This window comes from Puccinia triticina, chromosome 7A (genome assembly GCF_026914185.1).
Source record: "Puccinia triticina chromosome 7A, complete sequence".
Classification (NCBI taxonomy): Eukaryota; Fungi; Basidiomycota; class Pucciniomycetes; order Pucciniales; family Pucciniaceae; genus Puccinia; species Puccinia triticina.
The window spans coordinates 6,745,124-6,769,816 of record NC_070564.1 but is presented as its reverse complement, the minus strand read 5'-3'; the positions used below and the strand labels follow the sequence as shown (position 1 = coordinate 6,769,816).

General features: G+C 46.6%; 3 protein-coding genes across 3 annotated transcripts; 2 read left to right on the top strand and 1 right to left on the bottom strand.

Annotated features, from left to right (window-relative positions):
• Window positions 1–5,050: 5,050 nt before the first annotated feature.
• Window positions 5,051–6,201, top strand: PtA15_7A756 (uncharacterized protein; the record flags this gene model as incomplete). Its single annotated transcript, XM_053171396.1, has 3 exons — window positions 5,051–5,712; window positions 5,804–5,940; window positions 6,104–6,201. 3 exons carry the CDS (start codon window positions 5,051–5,053, stop codon window positions 6,199–6,201), a joined length of 897 nt encoding a protein of 298 aa, XP_053022582.1.
• A 526-nt stretch (window positions 6,202–6,727) lies between these two features.
• On the bottom strand, window positions 6,728–9,298 carry PtA15_7A755 (uncharacterized protein; the record flags this gene model as incomplete). Its single annotated transcript, XM_053171395.1, has 3 exons — window positions 6,728–7,214; window positions 7,293–9,181; window positions 9,269–9,298. The coding sequence occupies 3 exons, from the start codon at window positions 9,296–9,298 to the stop codon at window positions 6,728–6,730; spliced, it is 2,406 nt and encodes an 801-aa protein (XP_053022581.1).
• A 1,927-nt stretch (window positions 9,299–11,225) lies between these two features.
• Window positions 11,226–24,622, top strand: PtA15_7A754 (uncharacterized protein; the record flags this gene model as incomplete). Its single annotated transcript, XM_053171394.1, has 13 exons — window positions 11,226–11,232; window positions 11,366–11,693; window positions 11,801–11,994; window positions 12,071–12,104; window positions 12,239–12,269; window positions 12,340–12,364; window positions 12,456–12,810; window positions 22,768–23,162; window positions 23,251–23,414; window positions 23,484–23,614; window positions 23,708–23,855; window positions 23,938–24,297; window positions 24,374–24,622. 13 exons carry the CDS (start codon window positions 11,226–11,228, stop codon window positions 24,620–24,622), a joined length of 2,421 nt encoding a protein of 806 aa, XP_053022580.1.
• Between the last annotated feature and the right edge of the window lie 71 nt (window positions 24,623–24,693).

Sequence of the window (24,693 nt, the reverse complement as noted above, 5' to 3'; positions counted from 1 at the left end):
CGGAAAAGACAGGGCTGGACTGTGGCGGGGCTACACACGTGGACTGGTAGCAGCGGCGCATCAGCGGGTGAGCCACAATAGCCAAAGCGGGTTCCACCAGTGGGTGGAACCGGGGTGGAGGCGGTGGCGAGAGACCGACTGGCGGGGGCTAGACAGAGGACGGTGGGAGGTCAAGCGTTGGAGAGGAGCGGAGTCTGGGAAAGTGACGAGCGGAATAGCAGGCGGAGCTGGAGGACTAGTGCGGAAAGTGTCAGACGTGGGGGATCAGGTGGGAACGGCAATGTGCGTGGAGGGAAGGACGGGAAAAGGGGGCTCATGGATTTTCTCTTCTTTTCCTCATCCTATTATCCTATCATCTTACGGATTATTGTACTTACAACTACAGACGTACTAGAGTTATTAGGAGATATATTCGTGATCTTATCTTTACTTTCAGAGTTACTTGTGGAGTGCGGAGCTTTATTCACTTGCGGATTATTACACTATAGATCAGGCTCAGAAGAGGAGCGCTGAAGGCTAGCAGAAACTAGCAGTGCGGAGCCAAGTTACCAACAATCACACAGCCCGGACACTAATATTCTTGAAGGAGGGGGTCAGCGGACATTCCCACCAACAAACCAGCTTTTCTTCTCACAACAGATGACATGTGTGGTTGTGGGAGAGTGGCTTGGTGGATGGCATACGTGAGAGGCGGGCGGAGGAGGATGGTTTTTCTTTCTCATGTTGTTTTTCCTTTTGTACAGAGGGGGGAGGGAGTTTCCCCCCATCATCTCAGGAGGATGTCTTCTACGGATTCTGATTCATTCAATTTCTGATGATTATTATCACTGGTACGGATTCCTTACATGTGGAGATTTACTTTCTACTTGCGGTGTGGTAGACGGAAAAGTGGAAAAATAGAAAGTTTTTTCTATGCCACATAATTACTCATACTAGGCCTCAAGATACCATCAAATGGACCCCAGAAATGGATTCTACGGCCAATTTTACCCCTAGACACCACTGGAAGCGTCACTGGAGCCCCTCTGGAATGGAGCCTACACGCCCTTGGACAATGGACACCCATCACACGTTCAGCATACCCAGTCACCAGCCTGTCGCAAGTCTCAAGTCAAGGATCACAGTATTATGCTTATACACATCACAGGATACAAGCATACATCTTCTCATCAGACTATAGTCATCACATAGTATCAAGTACTCTTCTATTTCCATATTATGATGTCATCCCGCACTGATCCTGCAGTTCAGGCGTCATTTATGCACCCCCTGCATCCACCTGTCAACTAATGCAGCCGACTGTCACTTTACACAGCCTTCATGCAGCCCTAATGCATGCTTATGACATCATTTATGTACCCCTGACACATTATGACATCATTTGTATCTACTCCCACCAGCTAAAATCCCTCACACTGTTGTCCAGATCAGCTGAAACCCTAACCCACAAGCCCTGTGGGGCTCCACTTCTGTCTATATAAGGAGCTCTCTCCTCCCCAGTTGTCAGCTGCGGAGTTCATCACTCACCAATCACAGTCACCCCCAATATTCACCCTTACCAATTATAACCAACCCTTATATAAATCATCAGCTCTATACCTTGTCAATCAAACAACTCATCTTGAGCCAACCTACCCTATCACTTGAATAAAACTTGCCAAGCATAGCTTGGTGGGTCTTGTTGACTGACAGCATAGAAGGGCAGAGTTTGCACCTCCATCATCCCCTTCTCCATTCAGCAAAAGGGTTTCACAATCACTTTTGAGTCTTACAGCGGCAACAGTGGGCCGCTACGCTAAACTAAGCTATTTTAGCCCTAATGTTTAGCGTAGCGGCAAAAAGCGCCAACCTTTTTTTAATAGTGTTAGCGCGCTGTTAGTGCCGCTACGCTTTGCTAACTTTCAGCGGCGCTAGCAGCATACCAATTTTTGTTTAGCGTTAGCGCTGCGCTACAGCCGCTACGCTACGCTACGTTGCACTAAGGCACTTTTAGCGGAAAAAAGGCACTTTTTTGCCGCGAAAAACGCTTTAGCGCAGCATAGCGCGCGCTCTTTTGCGCCTTGCGTGCTTAGCGTTAGCGCAATTGCGCGCATCTGCGCTAACGCTACGCTAAAAGCTAAAATAGCTTTGCATCCTTTGCACGTAGCGTTAGCGCAGATGCGCGCAATTGCGCTAACGCTACGCTAAAAAATAGCGCATTTGTGTTGCGCTACGCTACGCTAACAGCTATGTTAGCGTAGCTGACCCACTGTTGCTTGCGGCGGAGTTGTTTTGGCTTGCAGAGTTTTTTTTTTTTTTTGTGTACTTCATGGCAGATTTCACTGTGTTTACTGCGGTTTTCTATTTGTTTTGTGGTTATTTTTATACATTACCTTACTTGCTTTTACAATTATTGTGCCCCATACTTACTTGCAAAGCAGAGTGGAGTTTCTCCAGATCACCTGACTTTGTCCGGGAATCATCTTGGAGTGGCGGGGGTCCTGCCATTTCTACGCAGTGACCACTTTTGTTCACCACACTGAACTTAACACAAGTCCCTCCCTCATGCCTACGCTTGGGGGGGGGGGGGGGGGGGGGGGGGGGGGGGGCTCCCAAAGTGAGGGACTTGCACCTAAATTTGGCTTACAAGGGGGAGAGCTACCAGCCAAATGGCTGGGAGGTGATCTCACCCCCATATATTCTTCACAAGCTCTTGGACAAACATCTGCCCCTTGGCACCATTAGAAGCGCAAGGCTTTGCGCATACTTCACACCACTTGAAAACTCTGAATAGCTCCATCCCCTCACAAGAATCATCCTGTAAAGACAATACCATTGTAACAATCCGACCTTTTCAGGACCGGATATCCCAGCAGATATGCCTGGTGCAGCAAGTACAAATGTACCTCGCACCTGAGGAGACTATCATTTTAATGATGACCTATCTTGCCCCATGAGTCACTGAATCGTGAGAGGGTGTGTGAACCAATGATCCAAATCGTTTGCCAGCTGTCAATCTCTACCAGGCAAAATGCTGGGACATGGCTGACTAGCAATCACAAGCAACTGTTCATTTCAAGCCAACCCACCCCCAAAAAATATGAAACAATGCCCGAGAAGCAAGGCTACAAGTTGTTTTCCTCAGAACTTCATGAAAGGCATTTGTTTCTGTTTAGCAAGCTGTTTATTCCAAAAGAGAACGTAAATTCATCAAAGTGCTCAGGCCACGCGGCCGACTTTGGGCGTAAGCCTTCCCTTTGGGACCACCGTTCGAGAGGCTTTGTTAAGCTCGGGGCAAGCCATCTGGGAGACAGAGACCCTGCGGGGCTATCCTTCCGGCTCTCATCGAGGCTTGCGTTGCTCCCGTCCAGGACGCACGACAGAAAAATTACTGGGAGTCCCTAGAAGAAAAAAAGGCGACAACGGCAGGATTTGAACCTACGCGGGAATATCCCAATTGATGGTAGACCAATGGAAACAGTCTTGGAACTTTGTTCTAGTCAATCGCCTTAACCGCTCGGCCACGTTGTCTGGACGCCAGAGAAATCGACTACCACTAGACTCCCTTTAAGCCCTTGGGTCTCTTTCATTCCTTCATGGGTACCGTGCATATATTCAACGAAATTTGGTCGAAGAGAACAATTTTGACACAGAAATCATAGTTGGAGTTAGAGATTAAGAGGAAGAAAGACTCCCAAAAATGAAAAAACGTCCACAAAGGTTTCTTGAACAAACAATTATAATGGTTCCGAAGAATGATATAACATGAGTAAGTTAATGGTCGGACCTGCGGAAATTGATTTGCAAGAGATCATAAGCAACAGAAACAAGCAGATCATCAAATTCTTCCTTATGTTTTTGATGGTTGATGTTTTGGGTTATATCCGGTTGATTGCTCTGGGTCAGGCTATGGATTGTTGTCGAGCGGCTGAGCGCCAAACATCGAGTGCATCCGACAAGTTTAGCTCCTCGAGGGTGATCGATCTCTTTGATTTTTTTCCACACCTCAGCATGGAACCTTTTGGCTGTATTTTGGTCTTCTGGCTGACTGGAAGAAGAGACGAAAGGTGGGAAGGCTTTGCTGGGATAAAGTGCAGCTTGGGGTGCCGGGAATTTCCCCCCGAGGTGGTTGAGGATCAGACGAGTTTCTCAGACGGGGTGCGCGAACTGGCCGGCCATGAATGAGGTAGAATGACCTCGTTCATTCATCTTCCTGGCCACTTGAAACTCCGATTGACACCTTTCTTGCTTTTGCTCATGAGCCACGGGCACAGAGGTGCCTGTAGCTTCATGGACCAGACCTCAGGATCATGTTCTATCAAAGTTGCCATCGCACTCGGGTCGCAGGTGTCCCCCAGAATAATGATCCGTCGACCTCGAATCGAAAGGCTTGGTGGGTGGAGGGGGTGGAGGGTGACCGTGACCCCAGTGGAAAAACTGATCGGCCTTCGTGTCTTTTCGAGATGACTGAGGATGGCTGGCAACACTGTTCCAAAGGAACGGCCATGGCTAAAGAGACCATTGACAGAAGGCTTATGCCAGGGTTTCCAACAATAAAACAAAAGGAAACCAACCTTTGAATCTCATCCCTTTGCAGATTTCATCAGCATGCCGTTGTGTTGAATGGGTGCTGCACTGACACAGACACCGCAGTGGTTCACCTCGACCGCGTCATTCCAAAGCCCATCCCGATCCGACTAGATATCTTCTCCAGCTTCGTTACCAGTCGACCAGGCCCGCTGGGGTCGCTGAGTGAGGGTGTGAAGACAAATGCCTTACAAGTGCGTTTACTTCTCTTTGAGAGGGAATGCGCCTTTGTCAATCGGAGAGTCGATCGCACAAATTCACGGATCCCCAATGGGCCGAGGGTTTCTACTATGTACATATGTAAGTCGCTGGGAGCCTAATATTGATGTTGGTACTTAGAAAACACAATATTTAAATCGATTTCATAGGTAAGCCAAATGCGCAAAGCTCTTTGTGAAGTGGGCCCGCAGCCTGGGGGGCTACAATTGCCAGTCATGTCCGATGGAGCGCCGGAGAGAAAAAGACACCGACAACCACGCCGGAGATGAAGTCACTCGGATTAGCCACCACCTGTAATCAACTCAGAGTATGCCTCAATTCCTCAACATCAGTCAAGCTGGCAACTCCGTTCGGGTTCCTCCGGTCTCGACATCAGTCCTCAGCTCCCCAGCATAACCAACAGACCGTGCCACATGTGACGCCAAATCAGTTATTACCAATCAATGCCAGCGGTAAGAAGTTCAAAGACTTGGCTCAAGATCTTAACCAGCGATCACTCTCCTTGGTAGAACTCGAAGCCATCCAACTGCCCTCGAGCTACCACGACCAAAAAACGCACGAAAATGACAAGTCCAAGGTGATTTCCTCGGGCACGGGAGGATCGGATACAATACCCAGACGGAAGAGGAGGACAGACTTCGAGCCAGATCCCCAATTCAAATTCGAGCGCAAGAGGGGCAAGAAACATATTATGCTTCAGTTGAAACAGGCCAAGCTGAACGGCGGCTCGACCCAATCTACCAAGATCGAGCTCGTCGATCATCTGGACCTCTCGATCAGATGGAATGGCCGCCTGAATAAACTCCTGTTTTCTTTGCCTCTTCCTCCCTCTGAAAAACTCCAATCGAATCCCAGCCCATCATTATCATCAAACGACGACTCGATCGATCATCAGAAAACATCAACAACACCACAGGATCAAAAAAGGTATCATTCGTCACCCTTCCTTGATGAGAAACTAAATGATGATTCAAAATTTGACACCATTTTCTTGTGCGGGGTGTGGTTTTTTATTCAGCGAAATAAATGAATTTATAAAGCTATGTCTGGGACCTTTGGTTTGGTCGAACCCTAAAGTAGACATCTCCCTAGTCTACCATCAAGACCAATCCAAACCAACCATCACTTTTTGGATGGCCGAAGAGACTGCTGATGGTATGTGGAACTTTCCTCCCTCTCTTCTTTTCTTGCATCATCATCATTCATCTTGATAAACGAGCAACATACACCCATAACGTGTATTCTGGTTTAGATACAGCTTGCTTACTCCTTTGTATCAATCTCCTTTGTTATCCAATGTGGATGATCTGATCATTAGGCTCAAGCGAGAATCAAAAGGTCAAGAAGGTGGAAATCGAGGGATATAGTCGATCCAAAATCCTGAAGTTGGTTCTCAATCAGGAAAATCGAAATTAAGATCTAGTTAGCAATAGTCATCTCAATGCGCAAAGTCTTCATCATGATTATTTTCCTTGAAAATTGCAAGTTCGTATTTAACTTTTGAACAATGAGAAATTACGTTGCTCAGCATGTACCTACGAGTACGGCCACTCTTGAAATAGTCATGTCATCCCCTGGGATCTTTTCATGTGACTGTTTGCTCGACAGCGCTATCAAAAAGCAAGCCAAGAAAAACAGAGAAGAGAGATATCGCGCAAGGAATTGAACTGGAAGGAATATTGTTGGTTGTACTGGGATACATATTTTTTTTGTCTGTAGGGAATGACTTTGGTCATTAACCACGACAACAACAATTAGACATAAAAAGTATTGAACCCAAAATCAGAAAATATCAGAATTGCTGGGACATGAATAGTCATAAATATTAGTTTTGTAATGGAACAAATACTATTGTATAAGTGAAACAAGGATCATTATGTTTGTTGAGACAATTTTTATAAGATCATGAATATTATTATTGGGGATAGGACAGTTGGCCAGGTCATTTAACTATAGGATGCCCATGAGTCTGTTCAACGGCCGCTTGGGAGAAATCCTGGTGGCCTGCGTTGAACTGCACAGTTTTTTGATCGCCAAAGTGGGCGGGAGTCGAAATGATTTTGTCGGGTATACCTTCACCCACCTTCAAGCTCTCGAGGTGTTTGAGCAGGGCAACCCCTCCATGTGAAAACCGTGTGACTGGGTCGCCTGAAGATAGCGTTGGGTCTAGGGTGTCAGAGGTACCATCAAAGCTTTTCCGAGAATGTGCCTGAGTCATTGGTGGTGGTGAACAATTTGATGGAGCCTGCATAAAGTCATTGATGCCGTTATCCACCTTTAAGTTTTTGGGCCGGCGCCGACGAGCTAACACAAATATCCCAAGTAGCATGGCAATCAAAGCAAAACTTGCAAAAATACCACCAACAGTCGCGCCACTATGGTAAGAGGGTCCAGCAGCTAATTTGTTAGGGGAAGTAGATGCTAGTTTACTGCAGTAAGATCATGGATAAAAATGAGCCAACAGGGGTGTGAGAGAATTTTTAAAAAAAGTGGACAAAGTGACTTACATGCCGTGCAAGTTGTTGTGTAGTGTAATATTGTTGACCAGTGCGGCATCACTGAGTATGGTGCCGTCATTGAGAAGCATACCATTGTTTAGCGAGGCAGCATTAGGTACCAATTCTAGTGTACCGTTGATGGGAGGGAAGAATTGATCAGGAATAGTGGTGCTTGCGCTTTGAATGTTGGCCAGGGAAATAGTGCTAGTAGGCGAGGGGGGATCGTCAACTTGAACATTTTCTTGTGGCAAATCGGGAGCCGGAGCAATCATGCTAGTACCGTCTGCAGTGGGAGATGAGGCGGTATCAACACTGGGGACAGTATCTTGTGGAGCAGGGTTGATTGGGGCAGGTAAATCAGATTCTGTGGTTGGGGCTGGCGGAGAAGCTGGTGGTGTATTCGAGTCTTCAGCAGGGTCTGGTTGAGTTACCGGGGATTCTGGCTGCATTGGATTTTGAGGTGTTGCAATGGGTTCAGTTGCCAGAGCTTCTCGCTGTGTTGCATCTTGAGGTAAAGTTGATTCTGTGGTTGGGGTTGGAGGAGACACTGGCAGTGGGATCGAGTCTTGAACCAGGGATGTAGCATTGGGTTGGGTTACCAGGGCTTCTGGCTGAGTTGAATTTTGAGATGAGGGAATGGGTTGAGCTGCAAGGGCTTCTCGCTGCGGTGAATATACGACTGGCTGTGGTAAATATTGCGCTACTCCAGCTTCAAGGGCAGGTGATGTGGTTGCTTGCGTAGCTGGAGTAGTAGTTAGATTGGTAGGTAAAGTGATTGCTTGTCGAGCTTGGGTAAGAGTTATGTTTTTGGATGGAGGTTCTGAAGCTTTCGTGTCGGAAAGGACACGGCTTTCACCAATTTGCGCGATGGCCGGTGCAGCAGACGTGTGGTCAAGCTGTGCGGCAACAGGGAGTGGGTGGATGGTAGTTGGGATTTGAGCTGGTTGGCTGACAGCAGGTACGGCGGCATAACCAATGTTTGTTGCAGGGATATGCAACGGAGGAGCGGCAACGGGTGCGGGCTGAGGAATAGAAGAATAGGGTTTAATAGGAGTTTGGACCAAAGTTGGGTGGGTGATGGTCTGCGCCGGAACAAGCAAGGGCGGAGAAAGAAGAGATGTGGTTCGAGTAGGAGCTTGTAGCAAATGTTTGAAAGGCATCACTGCCGCCGGCTTGAAAGGTGGGGGCTGAGGAGCAGGGGAAGAGAATTTGATAGAAGTTTGGCCCAAAGGTTTTCTTAGCATCACATTCACCGCATTGATGGGAACATGAACAACTGGCTTCGCAGTGACTGAGATGGGCGTCTTGGGTTGCAGGGGGACAGGAAAAATTTCCATGAGAAGCTTTGCAGGAGTTTTTGCGGGTTGGGATGTAATTCTAGGGGCTGGGAGTTTAGTAAAAATTGGAACCGGGTTAGGTAAAATTGCCGGGAAAGGCTTGGTAAGAACTTGTGCCGCCATTGGTGGAATTGTTGGAGGAGGCTTGGTAGGAATTTGTGCTGGCAGGGCTGAAATTGGCGAAGGAGGCTTGGTAGTAGTCGGGGCAATGAGCATTTTGGAAGCCGGGACAGTAGGCTTGAGGGATACTGGTTTAGTTAGCTTCACAGGCGTCAGAGGTTTGTTAGGAAGTGCTTCAATTGGTTTCACTCGTGTGAGTGGCCTAGCCAATAGTACTGGCTTGATGGGTGTTGGAGCAGTAGGTGGGATCGGTTTAACAGGAATCGGAGCAATAGGTGCTTTGAGAGCCGGCGCACTAGGTTTGATAGCTAGTTTGATCAGCTCCAAGGGCTTCAGCGGTTTGTCTGGCTTGGAAAGTGTGAGTTTGGCTGGGGTGATTGGCTCGACAGGCAACACCGGGGTGATGGTTTTGTTGACTAGTAATTGGATGAGTTGAACCGGCTTATGAGTGATTGGCGTGATGGGTTTTGTGATGTGGCTAGATGACTTCTGCTTCATGTTCTTCTTCGGCTTCTTAGCCTTTCTGACCTTGTTTGGTTTCTTGGCTTTTTTGGCCATTTTACCCTTCTTGGTAGCGCGATTATGGAATGCGAGGTCAGACTCAGACTCGCCAAATAATGTCTCAGAATGCCTTGGCACTAGGAGTTGCTCAATGGATGTGGGTAAAAGGCAAGATCCATTGGTGCAAAGAGTGGAGAGAGAATTGGGGATCTCGGAATGAATGTCAGCCTGGATTGAAGCTCTTGTCACAGTGGGTTGGTGAGGCCAAGTTGAGGGGTGATGCTGAGGGTGCATGATAATAATCCGGCGAGCATGTCGAGGGCGAGCAGACCTGGCAACTTCACTGGTGACAAGCATGGTGCCAGTCGAGTGTACGAGGAAGGGCGAAGAGCTTGAATGGCGAGAGAGTTCAAGGCGGTTACGGGGTTTTACGTTCCTGGAATTACTGACCCTGAGGACGGACTGTGCAGACACAAGAGAATCAATGCCACACCTTTGGATATGCAAAGTGATGGAATGCGCTTACAAGAAAAAATGTTGGCCGTAAAAACTCAGCAGATAAAGGTAAAGAGATGGTAAGTCCAGCAACAAGTGATGTGAAAAGTCGGAGGGTGAGTTGGGTTCAAGCTGGCTTAATTGCCAATGAGAAGGACAGCCGGTGGAGGATACCAAAATGGGATGGCACACGGAACGTGAGCGGATAGACGAGTAAGGTGCGTAAGGGGAGTAATAATTATAAATTGGTATGAGGATTGAGGAGACGGACCAAAGGTCAAAACTGTAGGATGATTGAATGGTATCAAGAGATCAAGACAGATTCTTTGGCGATGCAGTGAGGTAACAAAACAAGTGAAGAGCGGGAGACGGTGTGTTGCCTTATGTAGTGATGGGAAAGATAAGTGGGACCAACATTTCGCCACCATGTTGGCCCAGCCAAGTAGTCAGTCGAAGTAGAGATGGCGGGACAAAGATACATAGAGGGCATAAAACCTTATGTAGCTGATGAAGGCTGACAATCCAGCCCGGGAGCGAGATGGCTGGCGAGAAGGCCAATTTCTATGAGTGCATAACAGCGAAGCCAAGTCGCGAAACGTGTGTTTGACTCGTTCATAGGACTGAAAGCCATCTGGGGTTGACCGTTGGACTCACGTCCTGCTTGTTTGGACGATACGTCGGGATCATTTACTCCTTGAGCTGGCTCTGGCTCGGAGGTGGAAAGCTGACGCGCCGCCTGGACCATTTGTTGAGAAAGATGCCTCTCCGGCCACACATATATTCTCAGGTAAGGGCTTCATGTCTGTCCCATCCTTACCTGCAGATACCCACTCGCCAAAGAAGAATCATCTCCACCGAGTGGGTATAGTCTGTAGCCAACCGCCGTGGAAAGCCTGTACCCGCTCGCCGAGGAAGAATCCTACTCGGCCAGTCGGTGCTGGCATGTACCTGTATGCCGAGGAGGGGTCCTGCTGCCCGGCTGCCCGGTATAGCCTTGACGCACTGGGCGGGTTGGAATTCTCCTCGGCCGGTGCGTATGTATAATACACTCGGCCGCGAGCTTTATAACAGCCTCTCGATCGGAGGGTCGGGGGGGGCGACCCCGCGTCCTTCGGGACGCTCTCCGAGGCGCCTCCTCGGAAGGAAGGGACTTGCGTTGAGTTGGACTCGGCCAACGGCCACGGAGCCCCAGCCGGTTCCGAGCTCCGCTACATGACAGGTCTGTGATATCCTATCTCTTAACTGTCACGATCAAACACCGGTTCCCCTAGCATCGCCCGCCTTGCTCGAACAGGTCACCCTGGAGTCACAGTCAACATCTCCAAAACTCCGGACCGATAAACCTGCCACACGTCGCACGATAGGTACATATTTGGATACTCGGAAGACCTATACATCATCAAATTCTAACCCGCCCAACTATACCAATCATCATCAAAAACATACCACCTTCAACCTTGTTTGATAAACCACTCGGATTTTGTAACAGATGGCTGGTGAGCACTTTCTATCCACACCTACTGTGAGATTATTAATCAACAAACACATTTAATAGTAGAGATACAAAAAACTGACAAGTATCAAATTATTTTGCTTGATGATAACACAATGGGTCGCTTGAACACGTAGGCCATCATGAAAACCCATTCCAGGATCCAGTAGCCGAGCACCATGGACTAGATGGCAATCCATTCGAAGACCCCAGCGTTCAGGGAGCACTAGGCTCGCATGCAGCTTACCAGGAAAGCACTGGATACGACCTTGATTCAGGCCACGATTCAGCCCACCATCCAACACCGGGTACCTCAACAACTGTTGTCAGTGGCCGAAGCGACGATACGGCCGCTCGCTTAGCTGAGATCAAACGCAAGGAGGCTGAGCTCGAACAGCGCGAACGCAATCTAGGATCTAGAGAAGAACACGTAAAAAATTATGGCAAAAATAATTGGCCGCCATTGTCGGTCTTCTTGATTTTTCCTAATCATAATCATAATCAACCCACATCCATGTCATATTGATATCTACTCTGTTTCTTTCCTTTTATCACCGACAAATAATGCCTAGTTATCCTCTGTTCTATCATGACATTAACGAAGAGATTCCAATGGAGAAGCGGGCCGACGTCACAACAATCTTTCGAGGATGGCTCTTCTTGGTTATTGTATTAGGATGGAACATGATCACCTCAATCTTCCTCCTGACAAGTGGGGCCTCAAATGGTGGTGCAGATCTGGGCTCGGGAATCTTCTACTTTCCAGGTTAGTTGCTTTTTTCTAAACAAAGAAAGATAGTACGGACGCTTCATAATTAAAACTTATGTTTGGTTTCAATCAGTCATCACAATTCTTTCCTTTCTGCTATGGTATAGGTAAGAGATTGTCTTTGCTCTTCCCTCTTTAGTATTTTATTAGTCTATTCATCTAGACAAGCCGGTTCTCTATCGATCAACCAAGTACATCTTGACCACTAAGCCAAATCCTTTTGTTTTATTATTTTCATCAGGCCCGTGTACAATGCCTATGCGAAAGAACACGTCAGTGGTTCCTTGAGATCCGTTTAGCTACTCCTGTCAAATCTAACGAGCCTTGCGCTTTTATTCCTAGTCCATCTTCTATCTCCTATACTTTGGTATGTTTTTAACTTCATCATCTCTGGTGATTCGCAGCTCGTTGACCTTTTGCTCTCGTTATTTTCCACATTTGCTTCTCGATCTGGCCAGTCTTTGGAGGCTTCCACGTGGCATTTTGTTTTTACATGCTGATAGGAATCCCAGGCACCGGGTCAGCAGGCCTAATTAACACAATTGCGGCTTTTGGCAGAGGGAGCATCTTCACCGGTGTTTTCGGGGTTATTGCCACTGGAGGATGGGCGATCCTAGCTCTGGGTAACGCATGGATGTGGAAAGCGGTCTGGAAACACTGGCACGATAAGGGCCACACCTTCGATCAGGCTAAAAGCGAATTCGCGACTACTGGTCTCAAGGCTTATTTTGGTAGCGGCAAAAGGTATGCGCCCTCTTCCTCCTTTGTCCGTTCACATCTACCCCCATGTGGTTCAAATTTTGACCTTCTTTTGTTTGTATCTTCGAAAATCTTAGGGTTTGACCTTCCATCGAAAACTCAATCACATATACATGCGTGTTTCTATAAGATACTATCAGATATATATGTTTTCTCTGTTTCTATCTTACCTATAATCTCGTCTATCGATCTCCAAGTTGTGCATGTCTATGCAGGCTCCGGACGAACAGATTTTTTTCTTACTTTGTCTGTATTTTTTTGTGTCGGATTTTTTTTTTTTTCAAAAACAAATTCATCTGCCAAAACTAGCAGGACTATGGGTTTGCTGTACATAGTTCAGAGTTTGCCTTCCCGCGACTCCACGGCAACCTGCCAGTGGGGATCGCAACAGGCTTTGCTGGCCCACAGAGACGCTTTTGAAGGACTTACAGCAAGGTGGAAGTTCTTGCTGAGGTTACTGACTTGTCAAGTGGGCTCGACAATCGCAGAGTTTGGACCAGCCATCCGGCCGGGAGCCCTGGGCGAGCGAGGTACATAAATATGTAGCTCGCCGACGGGCCTGACGTTGAAGCTTGCCAAGTCGGGGAGCTGGTAGGTATTTGCAGCATCATGGCCCCTCAGCAAGAAAGCAGAAAACAGAGAGTTGCCAAGGTCCTCTGCCCATGCGGACCGTCCTCCCCCAAAGAGCCCAATGGACTCTGCAGAAAGGATAATTTGGTGCAGTTGGAGAGGTCTTGATTCCCAGGGATTCTATCCCTTCAATTGTGTTCTGAATTTCTGGTCTGACTCTAACTTAGCTAAGGCCCTGTTTGGCACTGATATAAATATAGGTGATATAATCACCGGTTAATTCAATTAAAAATACAAAATTCAACATAAAGCCTCCAAATTTTTTTGTAGGCAACCTACAGTGCTTTTCTCTTCAACTGTGAACCCAGAATCAACTTATCCAGCCGTCTTCAGCACCATAATACCATTATATCACTTCATATTGGTCAAAAGTGATATAATGGTAGTATGGTGCTGAAGATGGCTGAATCAGTTGAATCTGATTTCAAAGTTGAAGAGACCAGCACTGTAGGTTGCCTACAAAAAAAATTTGGAGGCTTTATGTTGAATTTTGTATTTTTTATTCAATTAATCAGCGATTATATCACCTATAATTATATCAGTGCCAAACAGGGCCTAATTTCCCTCCTTGGGGGAGCGCAGGGACCTCCGAAGGAGGGACTTACGTGCTAAGTCAACTCCGTGGCCTGAGAGCATTTCAGCTTTTGGTGGGCAGTTTTTCATAATCAACCTCACGCACTCGTCTCTGAACGCTTTTCCTTCTAGTTTTCATTTCTGGGACCACGCAAGCAGTCCCCATGTACCTACTATTTTTTTTGTCTCCATCCCATCAGCTGCCTTCACTATCCTGATGTGTAGATTTTTTATTTCCTCTTGGGCATTACACTTGAATTCCAGGCACTTCCACACTTTCAAACTGTATTCAGTGCTGAAACATACTATGCTGTTTCAATGACTGTAGCCCATGAGTGCGTATAGATATTTAAGTAGCAATGGTTCTTTACACTTTTTGATTAATCATTTCAACTGCTGTATTTCATGCGGAATCTTTGTTCCATGAGATGTGGCAGTTGTTACAGGATTTGTTGTTTCAGTCTCTTTGGAGGAACAAAATTGGAAAACACACAATTAAACAAGCACTGAAGGCCCTCACAAGTTCAAGAAGGAGACACAGAGATTCTCCTGGATAAGCCCCTCATTTTGCTGAGTGACTTTGTAGTCACCCAATAAGAGATGGCAGCTGTACAGCAGATTGAAAAAAAAGCTCAATTTTCCTGATGCTCTCAGGCAAGAGGGGCAACATAGTGCATAAGTCCCTCCTTTGGAGGGTCCCTGCAGGACAGCGTCCCCCCTCCACATAGAGAGGGACTTAGTTAAGTTAGGGTCTGACTCTTCTGGGTTAATCAACCGAGAGACACAACACGAGCGCCTCCACCGGAGGTACTTCCATATGCGGTATCAGTGATTTAGGCCTGAGAGGAATGGCTAAAAATACCATATTATGAAAGCCCAGCATCTTGTCTAATTTTTGATGCTCTTAGATCATCACATTTCCTCATTCCCTGCTCACAATAACCCGTTGAAGATGGGGGCTTGCAAGAGCCAAGCCTGAGGTCTGTAAAACATCATTTTTAGTGCAAATCCCTGTTATAATTAATTCTGCTCTTATGCAGCCTGTCACCCAAAGACAACTGAGCTTGACCCTGGTAAAATGACAAGCAATGTAAACACATGTAAGACTTGATCCCAGGATATATGTCAAATGCACAAACTTTGGTAACCGTCCAGTGAATTGAGCACCAGATGCAACAGTGCACTTAGCTTACACTACAGGCAACAAAGGGCAGTTATGTTACTCTACGTTATCCAACATTTTTGGGTAACGTAACTACCCTTGTTACCCGGGGCTCCCCGTTACTTTACTAGTAACGGGGGCATTTTAAGCCCCGCGTGTAATGTAACGGGCCTCAAAAAAGCGGCCCGTTATCGCGTTATCCGCTGGATAACGCAAAAACAGACCGATTAAGGCTGTTTTTGCCTCAAAATTTGCTTGATGTCAGCGGCCAACGCAAAAACAGACCATTGGAGGCTGTTTTTGCCTTGATATTTGCTTGTTATCAGGGGCCATGCGTGCCCTGATAACGTGAATAACATAAAAATAAGGGCCTTCCTGTGGTGCAATAACGTAATCGCACCAACATTAAACGTAACACGTAGATAACAGCAGAAATTCCGGTACATTACCAATATCTACTTGCTACAGGCAGACAGCTGTCACTCCCGCACGCGGCGTCACCTAATTTTGGTGGCCGCAGTAACTGCGCAGGTGATGCTGCATGCGGGAACGTCACCTGTTTGCCTGTGGTGTTAGTTGGTAAAAAGCATCACTCATGAAGTTTGAGGACATGGGTTTGAATCCCATAGTGCACAACTTACATTTTGGTTTCTGACAATACCTAACCTCGCCTTGAGAAAAAATCCAGGACTGATGTCCAGCCTTGCCAAACAACTTCATGAGAACATGCATTTGGGCCTGTTCACTCAAGATTCTGAGGGAGCTCATTTGAAAAACAGTGATACTTTGACTTTTTTTGCCAGGATGAAGACTTTGTTTACTACACACCTTGTATCTTGGGTTTGGGAAGGAGAAAAATGCACACAAGTAGCAGGACACAAGTAGCAGGAGATGGCCAGGCATCTGATGAGTCTAAGTGTAAATGTAGAGGGTGATTAACTAGCTTGTGCCAGTCATTGAGTGGGTTGTGTACCCTCTTGATGACTGGTGTGTGCCGGTCATTGAGTGGGTTGTGTACCATCTTGATGACCAGTGTGGAACTCCAACCGGTGCTGGGCTGTTGGCAGTTACTGGAAGGGAGAGTTGCGCTGTTGCACTGCCTTTGGGGGTGGTCCTGAAAGTGAGGAGTCTGGGGAATAGAGGATAGTGGAAGTTTGGAGGGGGGGATTTGTTGAGAGACGACAAGATGTGGATTATTGTTTGTGGTACAGCCATCCCCAAAAAGCTTGGCTTTGTTGGAAGGAATTTCCACCCAAACGTTGTATTGGATTTGCCAATAATCACTGGCAAGGTTGGACATATGTATATTCATGCCCACCTCATTCTTGTATGCAGGATGCATATACAGAAGCCAGATAACCTCAATCATTTATCTCCTTTCATTTTTTCCTAATTCTGAGTTCAGAATTGAGCAATTTGGCTGATTCTACCCTGGATGCCATCCTGCTCCTGTTTGCAAGGTTGGATGGTGCTGGTCCCAGCGGCCGGTGGTTTTTTTTTTTGCTACCAAACGGCTTCATTGGTGGCATCCTGCAAGCGACTGCACTCGCAGGCATGAATATCATGTGTCCAACTTTGATGTTGGATGCACATACATTGGCAAATCCAGAGGTAATTTCCAGCAGAAATTCCTTCCAAAGAAGCCAAGCTTTTTTGGAATGGCTGCATTTTGTCTGTTGAGGATGAGAACAGAAGGAAGACTGGCAAAAGGGGCCGGAGGATGTGATCTAATGAAAGGAATTGGGGAAATAGGACTTGGGGTGCTGAGAGTTTGAACTCAGAAGGCACACACACTCACACCAGGGGAGACTTTGATGCACTCTCCAGAGAGTGCCTAACTGTAATTTTATGTTGTTCTGGGTCCGATGTCAGTCAGATGTGTATTAGGAAATGATTGATAAATTTTTCAGAATTCAATGGGAAGTCTGTTATAATTTAGGAGAAGTATCACAGGACCTCATGCAATGTTGTATGGAACCGTTTCATTCTTAAGGCCCCGTTTGGCTGCCGCGTTATACGTGATAAATGGGCTTATTTATCACGCGCAACCCCCGGGGGGTCAAAGTTTTATGGTGGAGACGGGGGGCAAACTTTGGGTTGCGTGTGATAAATTTGCACATTTATCACGCATAACGCGGCAGCCAAACGGGCCTAAGTATAACTCAATTACAACGTATAATGAAATGATAGTTACTCAATTCGCAAATATTAATCATTTATGTTGAATTTATGTTGATCAATCTCTCTATGTGCAAGGGGTTTCACACAACATAAATGTGACTAGCTGGGGCTTTAATGGCTTTCTGACCAGTTTTTACTTGTCATGGAGCTGTGAAAGGTCCCTCTGGTGATCTTCACCCCAATGTACGCGCGTAGACAAAGGTGACATTGGCAAAATGGAAGACAGCTCACATGCATGTGCATGGAGACATTTCAAAAAAGAAAAAACTCACAAGCTTACATCAGGTTGTCTAGCTGAAATCTGGTACCACAAATCTCCAAGATTGACTTGACTCATACTTTCACCCTATTTTGATCCTTTTTTGGCTCAATTCTAGATGATACCTGCTTTGTTTAGGGAAACATGCCAATTCAGATGGGTGTTTCACATCATTCTAACCGGAGTGTACATGTTGTTGATCTGAAGGAGGCTCAGCCTGCAATTTGTAACAACCTTTTATGTGTTGTGGTGGAAAGACTGGTACAAGCGTGGGAATCAGTTTTATTGCGTGTGGCGCGCGCCTGAGGACGTCAAGACTCAAGCCATCAAGATTCAAGCTTTCAGCCCTCAAGGCTTTCTCAGGTTCAATGGCCCGGCGTGGCGCGCCCCTCAAGGCGTTTCAGGCTTTTTTTCCTTTCCCTTTCTTTTCCTTTGTTTCTGTGTTGGTGATTTTGTTTTCTCATGTCAGTTTCTTTTTCATCATGTTTTGTTATTTTCTTCTTTCACTCTGCGTGCGTTGGTTAGGTTCTTGGATGAGGAGGGTTGGTTTTGTTGTTTTGTCTTGTTCTGTTTCTGTCTCTTGTCTTGTCTTGTTGTAGCGCGCGCATGCGCGCCAGGTTGTGATGAGATGTCTGCTAGATGTCACAAACTCCAAGGTTTGAGTTCAGTTTGAACTCAGGCTTTGGGGCGGCATGGACCTACTCTGAACCATAAATTCAGTCTTCCATCAAATCTAAAAGTTTATTGCTCCTGGCGTCTTCCGCCCGTATTTCCCGCTTTCACACGTCTTCTGAGTTTATCTCCTGAATGCTGATCTCCTCCAACCCTCTGTTTTTGATCACATCGGCAGTATCCCCGGCTCTTTTCTCAACGCAAAAATCGCCGATGCGCAATTCCAGCTGTCAGAAATCATCCCCCCCCCAACGCTACACAAATCTCTGCACTCACTCACGGCCAAGAACCCCGGAGGGCATACACAGCTCTTTCTTTAGTTTCAATTTACCCTCCACCAACTGCCTACCACCTGGCACGGTAGGAGTTCCTCAGCTTGCACATGAGGTAAAAATGAGCAAAGTGAAAACAATGAACACCTTCATGAGCATGTGAATAATATGAATTTTACCCCAAGAAATCATCCCAATCAGCAAACAGTTCCAATTGAATTATGATTTGATTGTGTTCATTGTGTCCTAGTGGTTTCAACTGTGTTCTGATTAAGTTCCAGTTGACCTCAGCATGAATTCTGGATGAATTATGGATGAATTCAGGATCAGTTTTAGATCAGTTGTGGAAAATTTCCAGAATATTTTATTACTTCTTACACTACCTTCATCAAAGGCATCCAGCACAGTTACAAAAAAAGGGTACGGTATGGCTGTTGTCAGAGAGGGGATCAATAAGCTTAAGATTTGGGATTCTGAATTTGACAGATGATCTGAAAAGCCAAATGAAAAGGGTTCAGACAAACTCCATGCTGCCCCATCATCTGAGTTTGAGCTGAACTCAGACTCTGGGGACTGTCCTATGCTGCCAGAAAGGTCATCATACACCTGCGCGCTGAGGAACTCCTCCTGTTTCAGACGGTAGGCAGTTGGTGGAAGGGAAATGGAAAAAATAGGAAATAATCTGTGTATGCTCTCCAGGTGATTGGTCAAGAATGAGCGTAGAGAGTCGTGTAGCGTTGGGGGGGAATGATTTTCTGACGGCTGGAATTGCGTGTCAGAAATTTTTGTGTTGGGAAAGAGCCGGGGATACTGCCGGCGGAGATGTGATCAAAACCAGAAATTCTGGAGGAGATCTTTGTGCAGGAAGTGAACTTAGAAGACATGTGAAAACTGAGAATACGGGTGGAATGATGCCAAGAGCAACAAACTTTAAGATTTCAATGGAAGACTGAAATTTATGGTTCAGAGTGGTTCCATGCCGCTCCAAAGTTTGAGTTCAAGCTGAACTCAAACCCTGGAGTTTGTGACATCTAGCAGACAGCTCATCCCAACCTAGTGCGCACGCGCGCACTACAACAAACAAGCAGAAAGAAACCAAACCAAAACAACACAAACAGGACAGAGACAAAGATCAACCCTCCTCATCCAAAACCTAGCCAAGACGGGCATATAAGAAAAAAAAAAAAAACAGGGTTTTAACAGAAAAGAAATTGACACACAGACCTAAGAAAAAAACAAAGATCAAGAGAAAAGAAAGCAGGAAAGAGAGGGGGAAGGGAAGAAGGCCTGAAACTTCTTGAGGATGTGCACCACGCCGTGCTGTTGAATCTGGGAAGGTCTTGAGGACTGGAAACTTGAAGCCTTGATATCTTGAACCTTGACTTCCGGTGGCACGCCCCACGCGCAATGAAATCTTGATCCTACGCGTGTACCAGTCTGTCCACCACAGCGCACAACAACAACAAGAGACAAAACAGAAAGAAGGAAAGAAAAAACCTCAAACAAACAAACTAACCCACAACATACAGCTCCATCTAAACAGTGCGCATACATGAAAATGAAAAAGACAAAACAAGAAACAGGAAAATAAGGGAAAAAGAAAACAAACAGCAAGGAAGAGAACCATAGCCACACTGACACACCGCCATGCGCGGCAGAAGGAGTCCTGAAAAATCTTGAGCCTTGCAAAACAACAGCGGATCTGGAGACCTGAATTTTTTGCCCCCTACACCACGGGTGCAGTTGGACGGCAGGCAGACGTCCAGTCCAACGTTGGCCACCCTATCTCCGCCCCTGCAGTAATACTTTGCACGGCGGACGTTGGGAGGAGTGCATGTTGGGAAGGTCGGGCTGCCCCTGACGGCGGCTAGGCCACAAATCCTACCCATATGTTGGGCTTCAAGCTGGGATTACCCAGATGTTGGCCGCGGGGCCCAGGGTCATGAGGAGATCCAAGCAGCAAACATTGTCCCAAGGGAGGGTTGATCCGGCGACCGCACCATACCTCCAGAGATTGCCCGCTAACCGGTGTGATCACTTACGACCACTGCAATCACAACAATATTCATATCAGCATCCATCTTAGTCACGACCATATACCGCATTCTCTTCTTATCATGAAGAGCAAACGGTGCGAAGTCCAACATTTTTTTTTTTTCTCTTCTATGTACAATCCGCAAGCACGCTTGGCAGATCGTACTGGTGGTCTCAGGAAACTCACTTTTCCAAGTGAGTTTCTGACCTTGGGCCGACGGACAGGTCGACTAGTCCGGTGACTCGTTGGGAAGGTCGGGGCAGCCGACCTGTTTACAACCTCGAGGGCCGGCCGACCATGCTGATCTGCCGGGCAGATGGGTTGGCTGGACCTATCAGACAAGCGGACCATGCTGCCTCGCGGGTCGGCACGGTTGGACGAGGTCGGCCTGCCCTCCCTGTCGGGAGGAACAGCCGACAGGTGGTCGGGCAGGGTCGGGCCAACCCAAAGGGCTGCTCGACGTCCTACCAGGACGGCCCAACCCAAATCTGACGGGAGGGTCTGCCCGCCGCGCAACTCACTTTACAAGTGGAGCCGTGGTGTACCCCTCTCCCCGGGCAAGTACCGATTTCTATCTTCATCTACCCAAGCTCTTGTATTTTTTTTTTAAAAAAAAAAGCATGTTGGACAATTTTTGAAATTAATGCATTTATGGTGTTTTCAGAAGCAAAGAAATTGCACTGTGGTAAAGTGGGCTAACAAATGTTTTTGGCTCCACATTTTTGAATTCAGAAGCTCAGGACACAGCCTATAAGCCATGTGATTGGCTGCAGGGGTGGAAAATAAGTTCCCAAGAATGATTATGAAATAAAAAAAAAGTAAACATAAAAAAATGAAAAATGTGGAAATTTTCTAATTTATTGCAAATTTCTCAGAATGTTCATTGCTGGTCAAACCAAGGAGGGAAAATTGGAGAGAAAAGTATGGCATACAAAAAGAATGATAAAAAAAGAAAAATATTGAAACCATTTTCAATGATTTTTTGGGTGGATGGGTTATCCAACAATTTCAAATTGAACTGAGGGAATGTCACCCAAATCACCACTAATTTGATCCAATTTATTTGATCCAATAAAAATCATTGGCAATGGTTTCAAAAAGTTTCATTTTTCATCATTCTTTTTGCATGCCCTATGTACTGTGCTCTCCAATTTTCCCTCCTTGGTTTGACCAGTAATGAACATTCTGAGAAATTTGCAAGAAATTAGAAAATTTCCACATTTTTCATTTTTTTATTTGTACTTTTTTTTATTTCATGATTATTCTTGGGAACTTATTTTTCACCCCTATAGCCAATCTCTAACTTAGCTAATTTCCCTCCTCGGGGGAGCGCAGCAACCTCCGAAGGAGGGACTTACGTGCTAAGTCGACTCCGTGGCCTGAGAGCATTTCAGCTTTTGGTGGGCAGTTTTTCATAATCAACCTCACGCACTCGTCTCTGAACGCTTTTCTTTCTAGTTTTCATTTCTGGGACCACGCAAGCGGTCCCCATGTACCTACTATTTTTTTTGTCTCCATCCCATCAGCTGCCTTCACTATCCTGATGTGTAGATTTTTTATTTCCTCTTGGGCATTACACTTGAATTCCAGGCACTTCCACACTTTCAAACTGTATTTAGTGCTGAAACATACTATGCTGTTTCAATGACTGTAGCCCATGAGTGCGTATAGATATTTAAGTAGCAATGGTTCTTTACACTTTTTGATTAATCATTTCAACTGCTGTATTTCATGCGGAATCTTTGTTCCATGAGATGTGGCAGTTGTTACAGGATTTGTTGTTTCAGTCTCTTTGGAGGAACAAAATTGGAAAACCCACAATTAACCAAGCACTGAAGGCCCTCACAAGTTCAAGAAGGAGACACAGAGATTCTCCTGGATAAGCCCCTCATTTTGCTGGGTGACTTTGTAGTCACCCAATAAGAGATGGCAGCTGTACAGCAGATTGAAAAAAAAGCTCAATTTTCCTGATGCTCTCAGGCAAGAGGGGCGACATAGCGCATAAGTCCCTCCTTCGGAGGGTCCCTGCGGGACGGCGTCCCCCCTCCACATAGAGAGGGACTTAGTTAAGTTAGAGCCAATCTCATGGCTGTGTCCTGAGCTTCTGATTTTGGTGCTAGATCAAAAGGCTGTAGGATTCTAGGGTGAGGCCCGAATGGGGTTTTCGACATGTGTTAAACCAGTTTCGCACGAGTTGAAGCTATGTACATATATGTACATCGTCCAGGCCACGAGCACGACAGCTCTCACCAACCAAAAACATCGACATCCAAAGCACAAAGATGGACTACTACGATGACGAGGACCCGATGTTCGAAGCTGAAGATGTAGTCGACCCTCCAGCCCAACCGACGAACCGCAACAATAACGGGCGCCGGATGGGCGATGGCTTCGGGGGTATACTCAACTCATTCAACGGAATCGAACGAGGATTCGGAATGCACACCGATTGGCCACACGTCGGAAACCAGATGATGGGATACGGAGGCCATCCCACAATGAGGCCTCCCGCTCGAGCATTCTCTAAAACTTACAAAGCTTATTCTACTGCCATCTTGGAGATCAAACAAGGTCGGGGTGAACGAACTGGTGGAAGGAGCAATGTGATGCATGGTGGAAAAAGTACGTTCTCGCCAATCGTCTTTCACTTTCAACCCAAAAACTTCTCGCCAACCTCTAACCTCGATAAATGCTTCTTCCTTTCTGTCAGTAATCATGCCACAGGACGCTCTCGTTCAATTGACGGAAATGGATATGGAATCGCCCTTTATGTTTGAGATTCGGAATTCTTCCCCGGCCAAGAAGGATCTGTTCACTCACTGCGGGGTCTTGGAATTCATAGCCGATCCAGGAACTGTGCACTTACCTCAATGGGTTCGTAATCTGAGAGTAAACGCATCCATTCAGATCTTCATCTCCATCTAACCCGTTCCGATTCTTCAGATGATGACACGTTTAGAGCTAAATGAAGGCGATTCAATTAAGCTCACCGGTGCACGCTTACCCAAAGGAAAGTTCGCTAAGGTGCAAGCTCAGAGTACTCTGTTCTTAGAACTGGGTGATCACAAAGCTGTGTTCGTGTTCTCAAGATAATGGAAAAAAACTGACTTTCGTGGATGTTTATCACAGAAGCTTATGGTTTGTTTTTCTGCATTCGCTTTCAACAGACTCGAGACTGCCCTACGGAATTTCTCGTGTCTTACCAAAGGGGATATCATTGAAATCTACCACAATATGATGACGTTTGAAATTTTGATCATGGAGCTCAAGCCTGATGACACGCCGGGCGTTAGTATTTTCGAAACCGACCTCGAGGTGAGTAAACAGCAGCCTCAAGATTCAAAACGTGCACGCACCAGTTCATGTAAACCACTCGAATTACGGCTGTTTTGTCCAGGTTGATTTTGCCGCACCATTGGGATACGTCGAACCGACCCCGGTACCGAGGGCACCCCCGGCGACGATGGCCTCAAAAATGAACATCGACACATCGGGTACCGAATCAGTCGATGCTCGTGGAAGCGCGGCAGGAGGTGCCCACGCTGCTGGTGGTCCAGCCACCTGGGAGGCTTTCAAAGGTGGAGGCCGGACGATGGGCGGCAAGATTGTCAAGGGGAAAGGCGTCCAGAAGAAGAAGATCGAACAGGTCGACTCAAGTAGTAAGATCTTCCGGACTGATGTCCAAAGGATCGTCACTGCGGACACTCAGATTGGCGACAGACAAGTGCCAGCTAGGTTGGACTTGCCATTTGGCACGGTGAGTGAACCCGATCTCCAAGAGCCTCTTCGTCATTTCTGCTGATACACGTGATATGTTACTTTCGGGATTGCAGTTATTCTTTGGATTCAGTGCCAAGCCGTTCGAACCTGCCAAAGCCGATGGTGAAGGAGCAGGAGGGTCGGCGGCCCCGTTTGCCAAGGTCTCCAGTAGCGGCAACACCTTATCTGGCCGGTCTCAATCAATTGCCGATGCCCAGGAACCATCTACATCATCATCAGTCACCCCTCAAGCTTTCTCTGGAGAAGGCCATTCACTCAGTAAAGGTAAATCTAAAAACAAAGTGATTGTTATTGATGATTGATTCCTGGAATCTCATCTCCTTGGCCATCCTTATTGTGATTTGTTGTAAATTTGACATACTTGGGACGACAT